The 26769-nt window shown below is 33.2% G+C and overlaps 2 protein-coding genes across 19 annotated transcripts in view; one reads left to right on the top strand and one right to left on the bottom strand.

Annotated features, from left to right (window-relative positions):
- Positions 1–26769, bottom strand: part of LOC139822808 (uncharacterized) — a 109393-nt gene that overhangs the window by 45027 nt on the left and 37597 nt on the right. For 12 of the 16 annotated variants that reach the window (XM_071794850.1, XM_071794849.1, XM_071794851.1 and 9 more), the window contains exons 3-4: positions 3839–3941; positions 865–924 (exon numbers count right to left, since the gene is read on the bottom strand). In XM_071794850.1, the coding sequence (XP_071650951.1) occupies positions 865–924; positions 3839–3941 (163 nt within the window). The remainder of the gene's footprint in view (positions 1–864; positions 925–3838; positions 3942–26769) is intronic. The other 4 variants (XM_071794852.1, XM_071794859.1, XM_071794858.1 and 1 more) reach the window with 3 other exon arrangements.
- On the top strand, positions 13722–19110 carry LOC139822814 (uncharacterized). 3 transcript variants are annotated; one of them, XM_071794883.1, is made up of 3 exons: positions 13722–14057; positions 14234–14455; positions 14786–19110. In XM_071794883.1, exon 3 carries the CDS (start codon positions 14862–14864, stop codon positions 15711–15713), a length of 852 nt encoding a protein of 283 aa, XP_071650984.1. In that variant the 5' UTR covers positions 13722–14057; positions 14234–14455; positions 14786–14861; the 3' UTR covers positions 15714–19110. The 3 variants fall into 3 exon arrangements, with proteins under 3 accessions (XP_071650984.1, XP_071650983.1, XP_071650982.1); XM_071794882.1 differs by having other exon boundaries at positions 14207–14455; XM_071794881.1 differs by having other exon boundaries at positions 14200–14455.

Here is a 26769-nt window from a genome sequence, read left to right as displayed (position 1 = left end):
TTATAAAATTCAACTTTTCAGACTGTAAATACATTATATAAGAAAGTCAATAAATAATCACCAAATGAATGCTTGCAGTTCTCTGATTACATATCAGAGAGCGTCGAATTTTAGTAAAGATGGGACTAACTTCACATGCATACGTCACGTCTTTTTACCATGTTATCATTTACCATTTTTACGTTCAATCATCAGGAAAGAATTACCAAACGTCAGTAAACGACCAAACGTCACCAACCAAATGCTAATAGTTATGATTATAATCTGGAAAGTTAAATTTTATAGAAGGGGAAGTAAATTTCACGCAATTTTTCTGTGTTATTAATTACAATTTTAACCAGTAATTGTTGGGAACGGCCCATTAAACACTACCAAACAATCATACCAAATAAATAATAATAGTTGTAACTAGATTTTTAATAGGGAGGGAAGAGGACAACTTTATACAGCTGTGCGCTTATATACGTCGCTGAATCGCACGGATGCACGCTCATTGACAGATTGACGGATCTTTATTAATTAATTTCCCATTAATAGTGAAAAATTGCGAAACATTACAAGACTTTCCTGTTTAGATTTACCCAATGCTTACAAAAAAAGTGTTACACAGTTATTACAACAGATCCTGTATACATAAAATATGAATTTTAATCAATTTGATTTGAATTTTGGGGTAAATATGGTTGTTCGATAATGTTGACATTCAGCTACAAGCCTTTTTGTTAGCAAATTAATGGCAGATACAAACAGTAGCATCAGGGCAAGGAGAGAGGAAGGGGGAGGGGCGAATTTCTTCAGAGAGTGAGCAAAAATAAATCAAAATAAAACCTGGGTATTTGCGTAGCTCCGAATCATTCGTCTTACCTTCGCTGTTCTCATCCTCTGTTGACTTGGCCGATTGTAGCTTCGCGCTTGGTTGCTTCGCTGCAATCAAAATTCGCAGCTGGCACCGCGTTCTCTCTTTTGTTTTCCTTGTCTTACTTTTCTTTCTCTCCCCCCCTCCCTGCCCTCTTTAATGCTCGTTTTTTTTCGCTTGATCGACTGACTCTCCATCATAATCGATCATGTGATCCCTAGTGTGAGATATCGACAACAAATTAAAGTAAAAACGATGATTCACTTTTTTCGTACTCGATGAACAAAAGGAGAACTAGATGGTTTCCGTTGCTTGAAAAGTCGGCGGGTAAGAGATACTTCTTCTAAATCTCCAATGATATCGTGAATAAGTGATGGTATATATATCACAATGAAACATAATACCTAACATAATAATATTTTCCGCCTAACTCACAGAGAGATTTTTACAATCAATTAAGATTCACGTATGTATTCTGGTGTTTTATAATCGTACGATGTCGATTAAGTTTGTTAAATCCTAATCTCTTCTTTCATCTTTGATAACATAAAAGCTAAACATTACAACGCCACTGGCGACACTACAGATGAGTTAAATCTATCAACCTGCGTGAAAAAAAGGAAGAAAAAAATCGCCTGCGACTAAAGATCACACGGGTGGGGAGAACGGAGTTCAATCGTCCACGATACATGTCGGGTTTATTTCATTTTTCAGGAGCGACCGGGAAGATGGAAAAGCCAATGGCGCGGAATTTATTGCGGCCAAATTGCCTTACGCGAAACGAGGTCGTGGAAGATCGTGCGAGATCGTGAACGATTAAATTCGAGTGACGGCTATATAGCTGAGAAATCGACGATCAGTGGAAATGGATTCTGACACGGTAATAATATTCGCAGTTATTGGCCTTGACTTAGAAATTCTATTATTCTTACTTTTTATTATATATATTTTTTTATAATTTATAAATATTTATATATTCTTTATAGATTATAATAAGTAATATAATATAAGTAATGTAAAAATTACTACTAATAACGACAATATGAGGATAATAAGATAGTTATAGATAACATCTGTCCCTTTCCATTTCAATGTAAATTGAAGTAAACACGGAAATCTCAAATTAAATTAGCTGTTAGTTTAGATTAGGTACTATATAATACAAAGCAAATTTTGATTCCTGTATACACCGTTGTTCCTCCTGTTGCTCAGAAGCGCTTTATGTTTTCAAACAGATTCTCGAGATTCCTTGAATCATATAAATTCCAAGCAAGAATTAGAGGAATTTATATTCAAACTTTTCTTGCACATTGTAATTATCCTTATTATAACGTCATTATCCTTAATCTAATGTTCAGCTTTAAATATTTACATCAAAATTCAATGTTATGCATATACTAAATATTATAAATACACAGATGTATCAGTTACAATCAATTAAATATAAGCTGTGTATTTTACGTTTATTATTATATTATGGAAATGTAAAGAGATATTTAAAAACCTGTTAGAAATTTTTATGCAAACGAGTTATCTACAAACACAGCTTTGAACAAGGCCAAGAACCACATTTTTGCGCTTAATCGTGCGTTACCAAAATACTCGATCGAGTGGAAACAAGGGGAGTTCCACCGGTCTGATCGACAGCTGACATCTGTCTCCGAAAGATGGGCCGGGAACGAATCCACGTTCTTTTTACCGGCAGGTAAAAATGCATATCTACTCTGACTTATAAGCGTTCACACAAAGACATCAGTAATAGGGCAAAATGAGAATAACATCGAGAGAACAGGTATATGACAATATGTATCGTAATGCGCTGCTCTAAAAATATATCATGACATATACAATATCAAAATGGAAATAGGATTGGTCCCACAACTCGTGATTTTAATTTTAACGACAGATTTCTTGCGAATTTGAAGTCGATTTTTTCATAGTGACAACATCAAGTGATATCATTATACACCTTTTCGATTTTCAATAACATGTTTAATGTGTAAGGTCCAAATTAAAATTTTATTAACGTAAAGCTCACTTGAAATTGATTGATTAAAGGATATGTTCTGCGATCTCTTAAAACGTAATTTGCGACACTTTTCTTTTTCAATCGCTTATAACTTAAAAATGTCAAGGCATCTCAGTGCCTCGATATTTTCCTTAAAAGAAATCAATTCCGAACTCATCAGAGAGTCTGCCATTAAAATCGCAAGTTGTATAGGACAGTCTATATATGCATATATATGTTACGTAAAAAATAATGTATTGTATATATCGTAATAAAATCGCGATAATGTGGTGTGTATGAAGTGAACGGAATGTGATGGAGAGCGAGTGCGTTAATAATATGAGTAATACGAATAAACGAAATCATTAAAGACACTAGTAAGAGACTAATGTACGGAGAAAAAAAGTAAAAAGTTTTCTCAGCGAATAGGACGCTCTCGGGAGCATTTTGGCATGAATATTTTCTCTTTCTCGATTATAAATGACGACTAAGGTATTAAAATAAAAAATAACTTATATATGTCTGTGTAAAACAGAATCGATACAGAGATCGGCCGATCTCTCGGCCGACACTCGGCCGACACTCGGCCACGCTCGAGTGAATGTGAGTTCTCTAATGTAGTATCAAGCCTAAACAGTATGAATGTAATAGATTCTCCGATTCTCTCTTACAAACCTTTCTCAATTTTTAAATATATCTCACGATACATTTATCAAATTATCAATGCATCTCTTTCCATTTGGAAAATTATACATTAAATATAACAGTCGTTTAATTAATAAATTTTAAAACTTCACATAAGAACTCATTGCTATATCGCGTGTGAAGTATTACGTCATTGTACGTATTAGTAAAATTTCTTACGTTTTCTGCCGGCGAATAAGCTATTTTATTCTGTTTAGGATTAATGTTCGCTAAATACAACGAAAATAACAATTCTATTGTGTCGTATAATTCGTAATTACTGCACTTACTCGACGGTGGTGGCTGCGGCGCACGTCGTACAACTGTGTGCTCCTGATGCGGTCCTGTGTACTCGTGCCATGTGTACGTGCTCCTGTATTCCGAATGAAGCTGCTGCAACACATAATTAACAAACAATATGTTTTTAAAAATCATGATAAAAATACTCTATACAATTGAGTGTAAATATAGGCATATTGACAAGGGAAAGATCCCCAATTTTTTTAATCGGTAAATCTCATTAAAAGAAATAAATTTCCTTCATATAAAAATTTTGTCCTATTTCCTTTTTTGTCGGTGAACAATAAAACAAAAACGAAAAATAGATTGATTTTGTCCCTTCAGAGTAAATTCGGGCAGTCAGAAAAATAGTTTATCCTCTGTGCGTTGCCAAGTTTCATAATTTTTTGAATTTCCGAATTGGGGATCTTTCCTTGTGAGTAATACTAAAATTTATTAAGGAAGAGTTGTTTAATACATAGGTACTGGTCACCTAAATCATGCCTTATCAATTTCTTTCTTATCTCTAAATATAATCGACATTTAATGGTAAAAATATGAAATGAATGAGCTATGAAAAATATAAACAAAAAATTTCGAAATTATGCCTTATACTATAGCTTGTGCGTATTATAAACATTTTTGAAAATTAGGTACGAATAATATAATTTTTTACCAATTTAACTACTTTAAATATGTAACTAATAATAATTTAACATGCAGTTTTATTCTACATTCTTATGTTTTCATAAAAATATATTTATTATACGTAGAACATTTTACATTTATTTTATGTATGTAGGCAATTAATTAGATAAAAATGCCATTTACAGTTCGGACTGGATCTCAGTAGCCTAATATTGTATACTTTTCCCAAACTCAGTAAACTGTGCGCCGATTTTTTAAGTTAAATTTTTGTGCTAATAAGCATCCTTATTGAGCCACCAAAAAGCTGTATTTTAAAGACCGACGAAAAATCGACGCGCAGTTTATTGCGTATGGGAAAAATACACAAAATTCACTTAATATTATCATTAGGCTGCCAAGATCTAGCCCGGACCGTAAATGACATTTTTCTTTAATTAATTATTATAAAAATTAAATTAATATTTTTACCTTTGTTTCATGTTTCTTAAATCATACCACCATGAAGTGTTTTAAATCGTACTGACACGATTTGACAATTCATGCTTAATACGTTCATTTATCATATAGAGTAAACTCGGGTAAGATGGCCATACTACAGGAAAGATGGCCAACCTATGTTCTCTCAATCTAGCTCGCCATGAAACATCGAATAAACATGGGTTGGCCATCTTACCCGAGTTTACCCTATTTAGCTTATCACGTGTAGATTACGTTATAAGTAGGTTATATTTGATAATCTATAAAGAAAAGGTTTTTATTATTTATAAATAATTAAAATCTGTTTTAAATTATTAGAAAATATAGGAAAAAACTAAAATTAGTTAGCTCAGCATAGAAAAAAGAAAATATGGTCAATGGAATAAAAGAAAGTGGAATAAAGAAATGGAAAAGACGATTGAGTCATATTATAAGAAAAGGAATTATAGATTCGATAAATGCTGTAGGCGATTTGGAATACCAAAACCGACATTTAAAAGACACCTTTAGGCAGAATTAAAAAGCCTTTTCCATTTATAAAGAAAAATGATATTTTATCTTGTATATATTACAAAAAAATATTGAAGATGAACTTGTTCGACATTCTACTAAATCTAGGAGCATCGTCTTTTCTTAGACTTAATACAGATGTGTGGCAATTAGCTTTCCAAATCTTAATATATAAAACAAAGTCGGGTTAGTTAGACCACTTATAACTCAAGAACGGCTGGGCCGAATTTTTACCACAAGTATATGAAATAGGGGTAGAATTTTCCGAAATAGCAGAATAACTAATAAAATATCGGAAAAAATCACATAAAAAAAAATTAATCTAGAAGGATATCCAAATACATAGAAAAAATACCTAGAGGGAGGGAGAGAGGGAAAGAGAGAGGGGGAGAGAGGGAGGGGGAGAGAGGGAGAGGGAGAGAGAGGGAGAGAGAAAGAGAGAGGGGAGAGGGAGAAAGGGAGGGGGAGAGAAAGAGGGGGAGAGAGTGAGAGGTGAGAGATGAGAAAGAGGTGGTGAGAACGAGAGCGTGAGTCGGTGGGACAGAGCTAGCGAGACTGAGATCTCGCAGCTAGAGATCTAGAGTTGGTGTGTGCGTGATGGAGCGATGTCGTGATCGGTGTGACAGTGTGGTCGAGCGCTGTATCGCTAGAGAACGAGAGTGGGAGAGAGAGGGACTATTTGCGTGTCTTATCACTACATTCATTACTGTCAGGCGGTACGAAGTTCGCCGGGGCAACTAGTTAAAAATAAAATGACATTCCTCATAAGTTTAATCGCAATATTGAGCTGGCGAATAAAATATGATTTTACTCGTGTATGAAAAGACATCCAGATCTTTCTGTATCTATGTCCTATGTCTACCTAAACTTCTATTGCACGAGCCAAGGGATTTAATAGAAAATTTATGAATCGTTTTTTGACATTCTGCAAAATAAAATCGAGAAAAATGGAATAAATACTAATAAAATATTTAATATATATATATAAAACTGAATTTTGTACAAAAAATGTTCAAAGATAGTTGGGGAAAAAAAAGAATTAGTAGAGTTGTTAAAAAAAAGAGGAATAAGTACAGTAATTGTGTATTGTGCCAGTGCATTGAGAATATTTATTCCACTAATGTTTATTTAAAAAAAAGCGAATGGCACATTAAATAAATAACAACGCACCGGCAAAAATTAAAATATCAGAACACGAATTTATAAGTAATAATTTGTTTGTGAAAGCGCTACAACATTTTATTGATTTTACAAAACTAACTATAGATAAAAAAAGCTTTTGCTCGATGGCGGTACCTACCTACCTACCATACATATAAAAAATTTAGAAGCATTAAAAAATTTGGCACGTGCCAAATGGAGTAATTCTATTTCAATTGCCAAGACATACAGTACCCTCCATAAGTTTGGAAACACTATAAAATGCAATATACAGAAAATAGTACATAATAGTACATATGTTATCCAACAGGCTTTTAAAATAAAGAATTTTTATTAACTTTTACATTCCTCAAAGTAACCACACCTTTTGCTTTAATGACTGCCTTGCATATTCTCGGCATACGGTAGATCAACTTTTGGAGTTCAGTCGGGATACGTTTCCATTCTTGCTGGAGAACTTCCCAAAGGTGCACCTGTGACTTGTGATTCGCTGTTCAACAAATTCAACTCCGAGCACTTCGATGTCGCGAAATAATCATCCGACATATTTTCGGCATGTACAAAGTACAAGTGTTGCAAGTGTCCCAGGTGGAAATATATATGATTATTTGAACGTCTTACGATATATTCATACCAAAAATCTGCACAGATCGCTGCCGTGCGACTATTTATCTGTAAATAGTCGCACGTACGGCATCTGTCATAGAGTGTTTCCAAACTTATGGAGGGTACTGTACGATCCACAGATTGCAACTCCTTTATGTGGAAGTTTAGGACTCTTTGTAAATATATTATGAGTAAGCACTAACTAATGGATATTATTTGCTGATTAATGTGTTAAGCCCCTTGCACAATAGGCGATAGCGACAGCGACAAAGTTGCCGACAAAGGTATAGCTTTGTCGGCAACCTTGTCGCTGTCGCTATTGCTATCGCTATCGCCTATTGTGCAAGGGGCTTTACGCAATTCGATATAACTCCTATAATAACAATAGCTTATTATAAAGCTACATCTATTAATAATGTCTTTAAGAGTATTGGATTTTGGTCAATAATAGATCTGTTTTCAATAACGCAGATTTTGCTGGTAGCGATTTTCTAAACAATAATAAAAATAAGACAGAAGCTCCTACAAACAATTTTAGACTCATTGTCAATAAATGAAACTAATGATATAATACAAAATTCTTCTTCTTTTCTTCGTAATACAGATATCATCATTTCCAAAACAAATTGCGCTCATTATATAAGAAACAAAAGAGAACGGTCCAAAAGAGCTATAGTGCTTATTATATTAGTAGCTCTTACAAAGACACAGTAAAAGCTTTATAAGAAAAACAATTAACGGAGATTAACAAAATTAATAAAGTAAAACAGCTTAAGAGAAATATCAAGGAAAATATGAATTCAAATAAAATGCGTCACAATATAGGTACCTTATACTATCACGTTATATTACACAAGATATCATCGTTTCTATTGACGAAAAAGATTGATTTTGCTTCACTTAATCAGTAATGTAATAAACTTAAAAAAATTTTCACAGATTGTTATATTAATTTATCATATTATTTATTAAATGACGTTAATTATTAAATAAAATTAATTTAATAAATTCTAAATAACTCACATATTACTTTTAAATAAGTTTGGCAATATTAAATAATATTAATATAACTTATAATTATATAAATATTAATATAATTACATAAATTTATTCTACATTTTCAACTTATTTTTTCATAAGAAATCATCTAGTTTCTTTCAGTTATATCATAAGTGTATATTTTTAACATGATTGTCATTCACTGCATCAATTAGAATATATTGCAAGGTTTCGGTAAATGAACGGATCGATAATTAAGGCTTCCATAATCTACTTAAGAAGAAAGACCGATAATCCATAATCCTTTCGCGTTGAATGTAATTGTTTTTATTCAAAAGATTAGTAAAGTGTAACGGAGATATAATTAAACCAAATTCTCACAAATAGTACTAATTATAAACATTGAAATACGATTAAAACTTTTTTAAATATCTCTATTTCTTAGACTTTTATAATACTCGTTACTATTTTCATCGAAACTTGTATTAACTTTCTCCTCACCTTGAAAAATTTATTTTTTGATATCTACAATTATTTTTAGTAAATTCCAATCGTTTTCATACGAGCGATACCAGAATATTATTTTTAGACAAGTAAAAGACCAATGTTCTGATGGCGTTTGATAATTTAAAACAAAAATATGGATTTTCAGACAATAAACATACATATACGTTTCACCGCGTGAATCGCATATAAACAACTATTGATTCTTTGACGTTTATTTATTAATAGCAATGTGTGGAACAATGGTAACCTTTACCATAGCGTCCAGACACATACAGCACTTCACATTTCACTCCCTTTTTGACAACTTATAAGAGTTACGGAATACGTGTAGGTACCTAAAAGTACGGAAGCCCAGATAGATAAGAGCAAGAAAGTTACACAATCAATTACTTATGAAAGAGAGTAATGTGAAAGTGAGAGAGCTAAGTAAGAGAAGAAACAATATAGGAAAGGAAACAATTGAGATTTGACAGTAACTTTAGGAGTGAAAAGAAAGTTGTGGTAAAATTAGGGAAAAATGTTTAGATGACAAAAAAAGAAGGAAAAACAGACAAAAATACTGGCATATCTAATGCGTAATAACAGAGGGAATCCGGGGCATAATTATATATATTACATGGGATATAATCGTCAGAGATGCTGCCATCGCGCATGTAGGTAATGAAATGTCTCAAAATTATTATTCTTAGATATATGTCTCTAACCGCGTGCTGTTATCAGTTTTCATATTATTTTTAGCTGAAAGATGCTACAAATTGCTTAACGCGTTCACTGCGCTCTCCGCGACTGACTTGCGAGTTGTGGTTTCTTTGATACATTTGCATAAGATAAACAATGATAAAAAATTCGACTTTTTGTTATTGTAAGTAAAATGTTATTAAACGATCTTTTCTTGTCAATTTAGTAAAGTATCTGTGTAAATATCGATTATCTGTGATAATTTTTATTACCTAAAGTAAATTTATACAATTCGGGACATAACGGGGCATAAGTCCACGAAGCACATATAAGTAGAACAATAAGCGCGCAAAGTTCTTGCGATACCTATAGAATGATAGCTCTTCGCGACACATCAAGATTCCGTTCATTAAATGACTCGCGCGTGATCGTGATACAATGACAAAAAGTTGAATGGAAAAACAAAAACGCAAATAGATATATCTAAAAAAACCGCCTACAAAATTGTTTAATCTCCATTTTTCTGGATATATCTATGTAAGATTATATAAATAGAATTATGAATAAAATATTACAGGACATCATAGGAAAGAAGATTGGGATTAGAGAAAGATGATACTTTCCTAAGTTGCAGAAAAATTAAACGGAATTTTGTATCATTTGATGTTTATTATGGATTTCTTAGTATCAATTTTTCTTCAATGCTTCTATTTAATATTTAACATCTGACATCAAATTTTCTTTAACGAAAAGATCAAAACCTAAAAATGGATAATCTTCGAAAATAAGAAGCTTCTCTAACGATAAACTGTAGGAGAGGTAATAATTTACAAGACCATATCTTTTTTCCAATTTAATTTTAACAAGCTTCGCTCTAAAATAGCGAAATTTACTTAAAATTTCAGTTCAAATTTCTATATACGAAGCTATATAATATTACAAGTTGGAAAGAGGAATGCGATAAACAATCCCTCTTGACATTTTCGTTAAAAGTTATTTTCGGATTGGTCGAACGTTCTGGCAATTTCTAGATACTCTGTATATACAGAACAGCTTTGGAATTCTTGTTCCCCTAATTCGGGTAGATTGGGGTGGAGCAGACAAGCAGAGAGCAGACAAGCGAGAGAACGGCTATCATCGAAAACGATCTCCGTTAAAACTTCCGACAGTTCTCTTGCATCGAGTGATATTCGCGTGAGCCGTAATGTATATATGTGTTTGCTATTTACCGTTATTGTCTACATGCCCCCACTCCCCTCCTCCACCTTCGTGATATAGCCAAACGATTTAGACGATTCTGCAAAATATATAATCTCTTCCCGTATAAAATAAGTACATGCCACGAATAAGATACATTAGAGTCTCACAGTTCTCTAAGGAAAGAATGACTAATGCTGAATGGACTGTTTAATATTTTAGCCGACATGCGAGAAGTTCCGAGAATTTCATTAATTTTACTGTAACAGTCATCTATTATCTCTATGCAGTCCCGGTAAATTTGATTTCAATCTAAGGTCGTAAATGCACAAATAAGAAAACTGATAAGTAATTTAAATTGCTAATAAATAATTAAAGCCGATTTCATCGAATATCTCTAAAATAAGTAAAATGAATTAGATGTTCATTATCCATTTACATGTTTGGGAATTTTGCTTCTGGATTTACTTACAACTAGCATGCCCCGCCGGGCTTCGCCCCGGAGAACATGTGTATTAAGACACGCAAATAGTCTCTCTCTCTTTCTCTCTCTCACTCCTCCCCTCTCTCTCTCCCTCTCCCTCTCCCTCTCCCTCTCTCTCTCTCCCACTCCCTCTCTCTCCCGCTCTGGAAAATTTCGTAACCAATTGCCAAAAAGATACCGATTCCCAAAAAGATCGGTAACGAAAAACTATACAGTTTATAACACTCCCTGGGAAATTCTACCCCTACTTCATATATAATTTTTTGCGATTCGGTCAATTAATTCCCGAAAAATTTGAAAAATTTCTGATACCGACTTCCAAAAAAATCGGTAACGAAAAATTATACACTTTATAGCATTCCCCGGAAAATTCTACCCCCGTTTCATATACAATTCTTTGAGATTCGGTCAATTATTTTCCAAAAATTAAAAAAAATTAGAAAAACCGGTTTCCAGAAAATCGGTAACAAAAAACTATACACATTATGACACTTCCCGGGAAATTCTACTCCTGTTTCATATATATTTCTTTGAAATTCGGTCAATTATTTCCCGAAAAAATGAAAAAATGTCGAATACCGGTTCCCAAAAAGATCGGTAACGAAAAATTATACATTCTATAACACTCCCCGGAAAATTCTACCCCTACTTCATATACAATACTTTCAAAACCAGTCGAATAGTTTAAGAGTGCATAAAGGACATACATACATACATATATACATACATACATACATACATTCATTTTTATATATATAGATTAGTGCGTATATCTTTTTATCTTTTTTTTTCTTTTCCCTATCAGTTTTTCCCATTTTACCCTACCATAAAATATTTCTCGATCGATCGTATTTCGATGAGGTAGAGAAATCCGATTTTTCGGACGAATGTGCGCCGATAAGACGTCAACATGTGATCATGTGATCATCGACAGCGACCCAATCTCGCCCTTCTTTTCCCTTCTCTTGTCATATATATCCTATCATCTTACATTTAAAAGGCGTTATATGTATATTGCCAGTCAGTCGATTTAAATTACTTAATTGTTATTTTATATACTGGCGAAGAAAATTTATTATTCTGTTTATTATACACCGTTGACTGAAGAATCGGTGCTCCATCTTATAATTGTTATTGCGATAAATATTACCACAGCCCCAGTGGTCGAATTGGCACGACACTCGCACGGTATACGGGAGGTTTCAGGTTTGAACCCTGGCTGAGGTAATATTTTTCGCAATAAAATTTAAAACTATTTAATTTAGAAATTACATCATCTGACCAAAAGCCTTGGTCGAAATTAATAATGTCTCGATGATTGATCCGAAAAAAGTGCTGTGTAAATCCGACAAACCAAGTTGGCTCACAGTTTTTTCAATTTTCACATCGAAAAGCGTTATGTATTGCCAGTCAGTCGATTAAAATTACTTAATTGTTATTCTATATACTGGCAAAGAAAATTCATTATTCTGTATAATATGATCTAATTGAAGTAAGAAGCGAAATATATATCCATAAATTTTATCGTTTCAATTATCATTTTCTAACTTATATACTGACATCGTGATATTTTAAGTATTAATTAGAAACAAACGAAACATGAGCAACGATTTTTATTCTCAAAATCTTTTTTACTACACAAAATAGTAGTACACAAAATATTTACCAAAATTTATTTTGTTGTTATTGCTAACCTTTCTTTAAAAAAAGGTAAAGAAAGGCGCCAAGTACACGTATAGTAGTGTATATGTTGTTACCTCGAAAAAAACAAAGTGGTAGTAATATACCTCGAAAAAATTTAAGTAACAAGTGGTAAACGTAATATCTTTGTACCTCGCAAAAAAACCTAAGTAAAAAATAGTACGTAATCAAGTGATCTATTACAAAAAAGAAATTATATCTCTTTAAATTACAGCGCCAATTACAAAGAGAGAACATATATATAATGCTTCAAAAAATAATTGTTGTACTACTTTGAAAAATCTTTACATTGTCAATTAGAAAAAGAATGTATGATAACAATTTTATAAGATTAACATTTTTTTTTAATTTAACAAGGGAATACAAGATATTTAAATACAGAGTTTACATATGTATTTTTTAGTGGATATAATAACAATTTTATAAAATTAATAATTTTTAAATCCAACAAGGAAATACTTAAATAATACAAAGTTTACAAACATATATGTACTTTTTAATAAAATAAAAGATTTAATTACAAACAATTACAGACCGAGGTATAACACTACAAAATAAACATATTTTATTAAAATTATTACATTTTTCTTGTAAAATAAACTTGGCGCTGCTAGACCTCGAAATATAATAAAGTACTATAATTTTGGCTAAATAATTATGGCTAAGTATGGACAACGATAAAAATAATTTAGGGAAGAATGCAGCGGGAGTAACAATAAATTATTATCGGCGTGTGTGTATGTGCGAGCGAGTGATACGGCCAGTAGTATTTAGTATATAAGTTTCATTGTGTAAATAAAACTATTGTAATTTTAATCTGTAATGTAATTCGACCTAGTAAATATTTTAAATAAAAATCGAAACAGCTTTATTCAAATTAAAGAAAATTGGTATATTTGAAAAGATTGGTTAAGAATGACATACACGACAAATATCTTGGCGACACTGCTGATTGAGTTAATCGTCGATTAAAGTTAATCGGCGTCGGTCGAAGATCCTAAGTGGTCTAGAGGACGATCGGTCTAATGTCTTTAGGACGGTTAGAGTTTTTATGACTGGCAGCCATCAGCGTAGCTCGCGCTCCAGTTGCGTCTCGAATGTGCCGAGTTGAAGAAACGTTGGTCGTCCCGCGCCTTGCTCGCCTTGATTCGATTGTACGCCGATAACAAAGGACATTTGGCATCCTTGAAGCACCTTGGAGTACTCTCATATTTCGATTTTGCGTTAGTCATTTATGAGCGATAAAAATTAACGAAAGTCAGGTAAGCTCCTCGGCTAAAGGTCCCTCCGAATGCTCTGATCCGCGCGGGACAAACACGTGGAACAGAAACGGGGTGTAAATACGTGCTATAAAAATTTTGTAGATTTCCCTCGGGTGAGAAAAAAAAACAGGTGCTATTGTAGTTTGCAGGTTATCCTATATAGACATATCTCGCAGGAAACCTTTCAAATCGGTCTCTAAATTATGTCAAAGAGTTGCGAAAATATCCTGAACGGCTTCAACGAGTGAATACGAGAAGGAGAGAGATTATAATCGGCTTGGGACAAAATCCTTCAACGAAGACGAAATCCTGCAAATATCCGAAGAGTTGGACGACGAATGTTGGAAAAGTTTAGTCAAAGCACACAACAAGAAGGGAGAATTTCGTCTGATTCATAAGTACTAATATTTTTTTATTTCAAGTAGGAATCATAGTACGTTCTCTGCAAATGAATAGCGAAAGAGCTTTGTTGCATAATACATTAATGACATCTAACTTTAGACTTCTTTAAAGATTTGATTTTGCTTCTTTTAATTTAATTCTTAACTACTGATTTAACTTACTGTTAATTAGAGCAGTAATGTATAATCGAACTTGTGAAATTAAAGCTAAATTTAATTCAAACATACGCACACGCAGTTAGCGTTAATATGATTATTCAAGGACTAGAATGCGCGTTTGTCTTAAAGATATAATGCTAAATGGAATTAATAAAATATCATTTCCAGTTGTGAAGATTCAACGTCCGACAACGGGTCTGCGAATTTATGCAACATTCAGTGTAAACAATCAGCTAAAAGACCAATGGAAAATCAGAGAGACAACATTCGTTCAAATAGGAGAGACAACATCCGTTCAAACTATCTGTCAAAAATGAAGTCTCGCTGCAGACGTTTAATGTTTCTACCATGCAAACGTTTAATGTTTATACCACTGACTGTGATAGTCGTATGCTTGATCGCGGTATACATAAGTGAGAGTCAGGATCGCAAACACAGCAGTGATTTTGCGAGCACCGTAATCGAATTGAAGAAGCGGATTCATGGTCAAGATGGAACAATATTCGATCTGAGCAAATGTCTTCTGTCTGACACGCCTCGCTTTAAGATAATAACCCTCGTCGGTGGTACGGGCGTTGGTAAATCGTACACGGTGGAGATCATAAAGAAAAATTTCCCGAGGCAATACTCTATTCGTCAGTATTTCCCACCAATTAGGACTGGGTTCGAATTCAATATTTCTTTCTTACAGCCGGGTCTGATCATCATGGAAAACCTGAAGGAACGCGATTTGATGGGCGTCGCAAAAATTTTTAAAAGCTATCAAGACACGTATAAAGATAAGCTCGTGACCGTACTGGCTGTTTTTAATTTCGAGCAAATAGGCGACTCGAGGAAAAGTGTAAGTTTATATCCAAGTAAGGAAATAAGGAAAATGGCGAACGTTTTCATCAGTGAAGGTATCAATAATGAGTTCAGATTTTATTATCATTCTTTGGACGAGAACGCCTTATCGAGGTGCATTATGGATGCAACGGTGGAGAGCGGGCTAAAGCTCTCCGAAAATAAATTTGCTGCTGTTAAACGGACTCTGATACAAAATAATGCCGGTTGTAAAGGGGCCTATAACAAGGTGCAGATATACGGTAGACAATAAAGAGCGATCGTACATGGTCCTCATAAAGACTGATAAAGTTACTGTACTTTATACGACTGAATTAACAAACGCCCGACTGCGTAGCATGTATCTTTTCTCCGCGTAACTGTTTCGATCACAATGTGTTACGATAATCTTAAGATTATATAGGTAGTTCCTACTCTCTCTCTTGAGTAAATATATTTTCTAAGCATGAATATTTTTTGAAACGCGTTTCTACTTTGGTTAATTAAATCGTCGGTCGACCTTCTTGCCGATTCTTCATCACAACGAATAATTTCGATAATTTAAAGAGATCGGACTGTGCCAATGTCATTGATGAAAGCCAGCTTGAACACGAATATGAGTTCACAGTTCGTCCGCTCGAGCGCATGATGAAATTTTCGTATGTATTACTTCCAGATTGTGGATATCGAAGACGAGCGGTGATTTTCGCGGATGATAATATGTGATGTCATATCGCTTACATCTGGTAAAGCACGTAATCAGTGTGTAGTTACGCGCGATTAAGTAAGCTTACATGAATTAAGACTCCCGGTACGTATGTGATATCGCGGGCTTTGAAACTTTCTTTCTGTAATTGCATTTGGATTCATAACGATTTGTGAGCGAGTAACCGACCGTGATATTGCATATATGTTAAATAACGACATATTATATCCGTACTAATGTAAATGTTACGTTGTTACCACCGATTGCTCTTATACAACTGAAAAGTCGCTCGATTATATTTCGCGTTTTTCCTTCCGCCCCCTTAGCTGTAAGTAATTGTTTCTAGGTAAGCGTAAGTGCAATGTTTTCCAAGACGTGAAAGAAAGAATTTCTTTCGATTACGTATAGTCATCGTTCTAACAGATAGGAATAAGTTAAATAGGAATAAGTTGAAGAAGAATTAAGTGCCAAATTGTATCTTGAAAATGCCTTGAAAACTACTTACAGAATATTTTACTTATATTTTATGTTAGAAATCCAATAAATCCGATTACAGTCAGAATGGATTTCAGTCAGTGCCTTCAATTTATATAAAATCTTCTGATTTTAGGATACAATTCTTTTAGGCCGGTATTCATAGTTTTATATTTAAGACCGTCTTAAACACAATTTTAAGATTGGTTAAACCAGTCACAGAACCCGTAGTACCTATTTTATTAGCATCTTAAGATACCATTTAAGACAATCTTGAAATAAGAACGGATTATGAATACGCGCCTTAGAGGCATATTAAGCTTGACATTTGGATTCTTCAAAACTATATTGCTCAATCTATTTATCTCTCAATTTGTAATAATTACTATTATATAAATTTAGATTATAAACAAATTAAAATTTTATAGTTGGACTTTTAAGTATTTTAAACAGTGATTATGTAGCGACATAACATTATAAAATTTCTTTAAAGAATTAAGAAATAATATGATATTTTAATTAATATTAAATGATATTATATAATATGATAATTATATATATATATATATATATATATATATATATATATATGGTAATATTGTAACAGGATTATACATATATTCCCCTCAACATCGACGTGATCCGACTCGTCGGGAGTTCCTATATACAGATATTATTCTAGTATTCTATATTCTATCTAATATGTAATACCGATACTTCAAATGCGATACCTCAAATAACTCTATATAAGTGTTCCATATAACGTATAATATCGATATCTAAAACGACCTCACCTAAAATGTTCTAATATGCAATACCGTATGTAATAATATTTAAATGATTATTTAAATTGACTCAGGCGAGTAGGAAACGTTACACGAAATTTAAAGTGGACGATGTAAATAGACTATCGGTAGGGAACAACTCGTGCCAGCTAAATGTAAAGGCGAAAAGGAGATAGCGATATTAACCGCACTCAGACTCGACCAACAAGGCGGACAAGGACGCCAAAGCAGCCGCCCCCGGAGAAAGCCGACGGGGTTGCTCGAATATTCGCGACCTAAGCAACCGGCCCACCGGTAAAATTTATCAGATGCACATGCACGCACTAACTATCCAGCTCACGCTGGGCCTCTGCCGGAGCACCAGACTGCCGGAGAATTCACTCTTCGGAAAGCCGTACTGTGATACACTGTAATTCCGGGAGTCGTTCCTTCGATAAGTCGGACCGTCATCGTTCACCTGCTGTAATTGTACCGTCGATTATTCGGCGATGAGAGACATTGTATTGTGGAAGCGATTGTTGATCGTGAGTAAGAATCTGTCGAGAAGGAATTGTAATCGGCAATCGTATTGTAAGTAATATATATTATTTAATCTGTATTCTCCTACTTGAGACAAATTATAAACGAAATATAATAATTGTAAAACAAATTATAATATATTAACTCAAATTTAATGTAATCGCTTAATTCATATTTGAGGGTCTATCCAACTATCCACCCCTGAGTTTCTATTTGTTCATGCGTATACCTTTACCAATTTTATAAAAATTGGTTGACGCCCAATAATAAATTTCAAATTTAGAGCCCCGACAGCTATAGATCCGGCCGCGTCGGGTGAAGGTTGTTTGTACAATTTAATAGTAATAATAAAATAAGTTAATAATAAAGTTCAAAATCAAACGGCCTGTCTCAATATATATGGTAATATTAAATAATATAATAATGTCATAATTATTAATTACTGTATTATGTTTTAAAACTATACTTGATGAAATAATCATTTATATTTAATGTACCTATATGCACGAGCGTTATCTATATGCTCATTGAATATAATCTTTGTGTATGTGTGTGTAATCTTTTAAAGTATCTCTTTTAAGATTCGAAATTAAGAAATTGGTATTCTTGGTATTTATATCTGAAGGTTCAACGCAGCGTGCCTTCGTATATAATTATTATTTTTCAAATAATCCCAATGGACAAATTATATTACCCCATAGAATTCTAATTTCCTTTTACTTCGGTTTGGAAATTCCATTCTTTTATTTCAAATATTATATTATATTAGTGCAGGTATTTGCTGTTTCAAATAATCAAATTTCGGCTCTTAACTAAATTGGTCTCCTTCGGATATCAAACATAAATGTTATTGGCTAAAAAGCTACTATGGTCCTTAATCAGATCCGCATAAATACACCAACTAATAATATTTATTTCTAAATCTTATTAATTTTCTCATTATTTATCCTCTTATCCTCTTTCATATATTTTATTTGTCTTTTATTATTATTTTCATGTTTTATCTACATTTATCTTTTTATATTGTATTTATCCAATTATATCTGCGATGTCATGATGACAAGCAAAACGCATTTCCTGCGGAAGCGACTATCACATAATGCATGGCCTCGGCAAATGTTAGACGCGAGAAAGTTTCACGATCAATTAGCGCGTATCACATTTAACACCTGATAATAACCTTCGACCACTATCACCGTTCATGCTCCAGAATAATTGCACAAACACAGCGACGCATATCACACGAATTTCGCTACAGCAAATAATTCTTGATTGCGTTTGCGACCACGCAATCACCGTTCCTCACCTTTTAATAGACGATATCCAATTATTACGATTCCAATGATGCGGAACGACACGGCGTGTCGCCAAAAAAATGATACGTCAACAGACGTACAATAGGCGAACACGATCCCGAAGCATGCTGAGAGAATTGATCGAAAACAGATAATTATTGCACGAAACAACTGAAACATTATCCTCGCGTGATAATGAAAGTGCATAGCAACAGTGTTCTATTTCAAAATTAGATTAAAGCCGATGTACGAGTAAAGCGAAAGAATTTCGTTCAAAAGACTAAAAGACGGAAAATAAATAACTTGCCGGTCACACAATTAAATCCGTAAAACTTGCAAAACGTCCGTTGTCGGTATGACACCATAAGCACACTTTGCATATTATTCCTCGTGTCTTTGAGTGTCGTACGCGACCAGTTCTAGAATTTTATTGACAGCTTTCCCGTGTGCCGGTTAGGATAAGTGTGTGCGCGCGCGGCATGAGATAGGTAATAAAAGTCAACGTACTATACAATGCACGACTTGGCTCAAGTGCCACGAACATCGACGAAGACACGACGCGACGGTGGTGCAATGCCGCTTCTTCCACCCGCACGTTCCGCCCGCAGAAATCGACTTCTCTCGCGTCCGCATTTTTCGTCGCAGCGACGGCAATTATAATATTTTTCATGCATTCGCGATACCGCTTCGTCGGACCGAAGCACGACAGAAGAGCTAGGGCTTATAAATAATGTATCAAATGTGTAAACACCTCGCTAAACTAAATCACGGCGTACAACGAGGCCGTTGAAAGTTTTCCGAGGCTATCCTGATGGCAGTTTCCGACAGATTCTACAATGCACTTTAATCGCGAAGCCTCACGACAGTCGTAACATTGTGAATTTTTTAATACGTTTTCTAATCGTAGACGCTGCGGAACAAAAATAGCACAACACGATTCTTGCACGAATCTAGTTAACCCTCTATTTCATGATTAAAAAATTGCAGAAATGTAAGCTGCAAATTCTAGTAAATGTACAATTTCATTTGATTCCCTTAGAATATTTGCAGTTGTTACGCTAACGCGTGCTAAATAAAATTTCACGGAGTCATAATAAAGAAATAATAATGATTAATAATGATTCTCGTATTGTAATCGACCGATTTTATCACTTGGCGAAGCTGATTATGCGCTTGCCGCAATAATAGGAAATAGGATTGCCGCAATAATACTGGCTGGCCAAGTCATTAAAGCTCATTTTTACGCGATGTAAAAAAAATTACGCTCCTGGTATTTTGTTAAATCGAGTAGGTGACTTGTCGAGACGCAAAATCAATATCGGCAGCTCTAGGCCTCATCCTTTCCGTCGCATTGCCGCAACACGTGACGCAATCTAATTTCTCATACTCGCGACAATATTATTAAAATTGTCGTGATTCTTATTAGATATTGTTATATCTCTGGATATTTTACCGTCGAGGAAAAACGAGGCCATTTTAAAGCAAATTTCACTTCAAGATTGCAGCGATTCGTATTTTTCGCATCGATGGTTCCGTTGGAATCACTTATTCCGCTTATATAAACAGACATAAATTCGCAAAAATAAGCAAAATACAATAGAGATATAAATATACTGAAATGAGAAGAAAATTAATAAGAGAAATCACGTTTTACAAGCAAGTAAAAATTCTTGGAGATCCTGAACGCGTGAAATAAGGAATGCATAAGATGTATTTCCTTTTAGATGTATTTCTTTTTAGTATTCAGACAATTTTTCAAATTAATCTGAAGTTCGTTATCTTTTTGTCATTCTAATTTAAATTTCACAATGTTATATATTTAATTGTTAATTGCATTCATTTTTATTATGAATTCTGTCACGATTTAAATTTTTCAAAATTATTTTGCCATGTTATTTCAGTTTCTGTAATTCTTCATTAACCAAAGTCTTGTAATTCTAGATCTAAATTAAACCCTGTTACAGCAGGGTTTAGCAAATAATAGAAGCGAAGTTATACATAGATATATAGCTTCTTCTATTATTTCATATTATCTATTCTTTTGTACCTATAATACATATTTTCATTATAAGACTTTGCAATTTGCATTTATATAACTCTAAGCCATGTTCTGAAACCAGAATTTTTTGAAATTCCATTATAAAGTAACGTATTCTAGTTAAACCCCCATCGCTTTAGTAAGATGAGAATTTCAAGAATATACTAATTTACGTAACATTTATGCTAATCAATGTGCATAAAGCGATATTACATGTAATATATTTGCAAATATAGAATAATAGATTCGCATGCACACGTGTTTGTATAAAATGAAATATACGCTATAATACATTTACATATCTACATATACACATTGGCATGGATACATATTTTTACGAAGAAATATTGACACAATACACATATATTTCGTGTACATAAAATACACATTCAAAGTCGTTATACTTGTCATTCGCGAATAAAATGTTATTCGATACTGATAGAGCATATATGTTGTGCAACGCATCCACATGAAAAGTATACGTGTAAATGATATTTTTTTATAATTTTTATCTAAAAATTTAAAATATATACGCATACAACGTATAATTTATTCAATAAGTGCAATTATATTAAAAGAGAATAAGCAATTCTATAGAATGTAATAACTAGTTTAAAAAATTATGCTAATAAAAGATAACTATAAAGAGAATAAATAGACAGAAGAATAATTATAAGGTACAAATTAATTAATTAAAGTAAATTAAAGTTACAATTTTTTGATATTTGAGGTTTATAGTAGTAAGAATCAAGATGCGTTTTGCGGGTGAATCGCAACGTGATCGAGCGTTCATATTAACGGACATGGAGCGAGTCCGGTGGCGCAATGCCGGCTTTTCTCTCCTACCACTCCCTTCGTGACAACGACTTGCACACCGGGGTCGATCCAGCCGAGTGACCATACGGTTCCACTGGCTACGTTGCATTATGCTCCATAAGTTGTCGACAATCGAAATTGTCTATTTTAGAGATTGGTCTGCACATGACGCGACGCGCGACGTTAAGCTGACTCGGCACAAAAAATGCCAGAATTAATGGATTATTCTGAAAAATGACTCCCAAATTGGGGACGATCGATAAACAACATTTCCTCTCTAACTAGTACGATCGCGAGTCGTAGTGCATTTCGTCGTAATTATGAATATTACAATTAATTCATCGAACGACGTAGAAAACATAAAGCCTAGAGAAGAGAAGAAAGAAAAGGGGAGAATATATTGGGAAAAATCACGCGGTAAAATGGGATAATTCTGATAAAATGGGATAATTTTCTCTCACAACTTTGCCTAATCATATTTTGTACTATAATGGAAGGTGAGATGGAAATGAGAATTCCGATTTCGGAGAAATTAATGTCCCATTGCGGCGAGATAAACTCAGAGAAGATGGAAAACTTTTTATTAATGTTTTTACTACCATTTGAAAATCAAAAACTTTCCTGTTATTAAAATATTTGAGACGCACGTACTTTGCGCAGCTTTTCTATAGTATATCTGCGCAAAGCACGTAATAATGTCGTTAGATTAAATATAATTAGATTATTAGATGAAAGTATTTAATTATCTTAGAAAGAAAAAGAGAGGGGAAAGATGTAGGAGAAAAAGAGTGAGAGCAATTTGATTTGTGATTTTTTGATCAAACAGCAACTTAATTGTAAAATTTTATGCAAGCAATTTTTCTTTTCCTCAAGAATTTGAATAATCATTTTATATTCTTTTCATAATTTTGAGTTTCTCTGTAGAAAAATAATTATCTACAAAATATGAATGTAATATAAATATTCTCCATTATATCAACAACATATAACATTTTCAGGTAATTATGCAGTTTAGGGGAAGCACCTCCGATGACCTTGACCTTGACATATGTTGTCAAGGTCACCCTCCTGAGTGACCTTCAAAAGGTTTTAGCCGTCGCTCGTTTTTTATTAAAAAGTTATAAACAAAAAAAGTTTCAAAAATATAGCAGTTATTTTAAGTACTGAGAGGCATAAACGACTAATATTACGTTTTTCTTTAAAGCAGAGAATACTTTATTTCGCGAGAAAGTCGCTGCTTTACCAAAACACAACATTTAAAGCAGTAAATTGTTGATAAATTGAAGTCTTTTTGTTAAAGCAGAGAATACTTTATTTTGCGAAAAAGTCGCTGCTTTACCAAAACACAACATTTAAAGCAGTAAATCGTTAATCACTAACCTACATAGGTTAGTTGACGCGCTTTAAAAATATTTAAGTGTTTTAAAGCGCGTCAACTAACCTATATATGCACCTATATATGCTATATTTTCCAAACTTTTTTGTTAATAACTTTTTAACGAGATTCCTCTTATGTTATCCGTCTGTATATATGTATGTTCTTAAGAATTACATCTCATACGAGTCGCGGCACAATTAGATGTGTAATACAGTCGCGCGAGATAAAATGTTCTGTGTTACTCCTTCTTCTTTCAATGTCTCCGATCGCAGAAGGATTTTTTATTTGTCAAAGGAGAGAACGAGGGATGGCGCTCTTTCATTAATGAGATTGAACAATAAAAAAACAAAGGCGGACATGTATTTATATAAAAGCAAGAACATATTTCCTCTGTTCTTTGTTACTTTCAATTCTGATAATCTGTAACGTTTTGCGGATAAAAATGTGAATAGCATTGGGGAAATAATTGCAAGAGAAAATTCTACAAGCTGCAATTCAAGTATATGATTTTCCGTGTTCTAATGATGTATATACATATGTTACACTGAAATTCTATTTCGTGTGTTTATTACGAAACGAGAATGTAATCGTGACATATTTCTCCACTGAAAACTCTTTGTAATTGCTCATTATTATAGCGTAAAATATTGCAACTATTTTTAATTTAATTTGTTTCTTTATTATTTAGTTAAATATAACTACTCCTGCTTTTTTTTAATTTTCAGAGTTTTTTCACAAAAATGAAATTCCTTTCTCAAAATATAAATATAATATAAATATTTTAATATGTGTGTATACATACAATAAACGCCAAGCCAAAAGTTGTAGAACAATCGAATATCTCAAAAAACGCGTTTTAGCAAAAGATGTTGTAAAAAAATGTTTTAGGCTTAAAAAGATGTATTAGCTGGTGGAGATCATTTGACTTGAAAGACATCAAATTTTAAATACTTCCATTTCTTGTTGCACATTCTTGTGGCTAACTTCAAGAGCTTTTCAAAACACTATGATTCAGTCTCTTTTAATAAAGGACTTTCCCAGACATGAATCTTCAAACTTGCAGTACCGTTGGCATTAGTATTATCTAAAATATATCGCTAGGGGGATGTTTAGTAGGATATTCATTTCTTTGCGTGCACGCACATCCGCTCTACCTGCGTATATAAGTATACTGTACAGGTCCGCAAAGATTTTAAACGCTGCTAATTATTTTATCACATATTCAACTAATATTCAACTATTTGCTTTACACATTGTCAACAATACAACAAAATTAGTTAATTACAATTTTCAAAATTATATCAGAACCACTCGTTAAGAAATGTCATAAAAAATTACAGAATCTGTTAAATTTATAAGAATAAAACGTAATAAAGTTGATAAATCGAGAAATTGTCAACATTTATAATTAAAATAATCAATCAAAATAATCAAGACTTTCAAAGTTGTTAAAATATTTTTATGTTTACGCAACATCCAATGCCAATATGTGAATTGTCACAATCGATTTAAATTTCAAAAAGATGTCGCGCTTTTTGCAACATTAACTGATATACTTCTGCAGATCAATTCTTCACGATGACAAAAATGAGCGCGCCAAATCGAACGTCGTAAAGGACAGGCTGACAATACGTGATACCTACTATTGGATAGCTATTCGACTTTTATCCGGTTTCTGTATGCAAGAAAAATGTTATCTCTCTTAACAATTGAATAACGTGGTGCTTTATCATATTTGTGATATTTCGATGCAACAAGACAAGATAATTTGTATCCACTCAAATAACTCTGGTATTTATTTGCTCGAATATCGTTCCTTAAAAATTGCTGCACGATATCCAGTATAGGTACTTCCTTTTAATTAAATAACTTGGAGCGTCATATTTCTTCTTAAATTTAAATCAAAGTGAGAAAACTCATCTTTCTTGAAAGAAATATAAAAAATTAAAATAGAATTTACAGCAAATTCTTGAAATGACGAAAATTGTTGGAGAAAAAGGAAATTATTTACTACAAAATGTTTCTAATTTTCTGTGCTAACGTATTACTCTTTCTTTTAGAGAGAACCGTTGTGTAAGCCTTTCGCATCTCGAAAATCGAAAGGGTTCTTAGTCTAATAAACTATCCAATATGCATAAACACATTTCGTAATCGTTTCTCCGAATAAAAGCAGTCGATGCGTTTCGCGCGAAGCCACGTAATCGAGATATTATGAAAAATTGCAAATACACCTGAAACCGTTAAGCAAGTTCCCAGCAAACACGACAAAAATGTATATCGATTCGAACATGACGTAATATTACGGTGAGGTGACGGCCGTTCCATAATGACGTAAGTTCTACGCTAACTGTTAGCACAGTAATCACAATGCGGAATAATGTTAATCAGAAATAAACGTTATTGCGTTAATCAGGAAACTCGGAACCTCCATAAGTCAAATAAATCAATTTTTTCAAAAACAAAAATCTAATAAATAAATTGTTATATTGAGAAATTAGCCTTTTTAACTATAGTCATTAATATTTTTATTATGTATATAAACAATCATATAAATAATTAAATAAATACACATAAATAAGGCTTTTATTAAAAAAAGTTTTATGGTTCCTAAGGGTACGTGTTATAGTGCTAATGTCGATTCCCGATTTAAACTGGAAATGGCCCATTTTTATCGAAATTATTTTTTTGAATACAGAGTGGGGAAAAAAATAAGTATCCAATTTAAACTGCCTATAACTATCTAATAAAAAAATAACCAGGTCTTTCTGTGTTTTATTTCTATTCCGACTTTTCTATTCCTGCTTTTAACTTTTGTTAACAATATTTCAGCGAAAATATAAGGACCGCGACAAAGTGGGCCGTCATGTCTGGTCCATTAGATGTGAGTTTAGTCAGTATTTCTTTGACTACTGTACAGTGCAGACGAGCGAAATTTAATAATAAATCACTACACACCGCAAAAACGTGCCAAAATTGTCAATTTTCATTCAAGAGAATTCGTCGGTTGATGTTAACTCAGTGAATATCGTAGAAGACATCAGAATCGTTCGGGTATAAGAGGATGATTGCAGACTTCTTTGTGCCTGAATTGGAAGTATTTGGAGAATATATATTATTCCAATAAGATAATGTTATATGGCGCAGCAGGCGAAACAATGAGGATTTTGAGAGATATCTCCCGGACGTTCAATTTCTCGTTTTGGCGATTTGGCATAGCCGCCACAATCGCTTAATTTAACTGCCCCTGATCTTGTAAAGGTATTTGAAGGATAGGATCTATGCGGACAAGCCAGGATATTGAAAGAGTTAAAAAAGAATA

This window comes from Temnothorax longispinosus, chromosome 12, assembly GCF_030848805.1.
Source record: "Temnothorax longispinosus isolate EJ_2023e chromosome 12, Tlon_JGU_v1, whole genome shotgun sequence".
In the NCBI taxonomy this organism is placed as follows: domain Eukaryota; kingdom Metazoa; phylum Arthropoda; class Insecta; order Hymenoptera; family Formicidae; genus Temnothorax; species Temnothorax longispinosus.
Note: the sequence above shows the minus strand (reverse complement) of the source record. Positions and strands in the feature narration are given on the sequence as shown.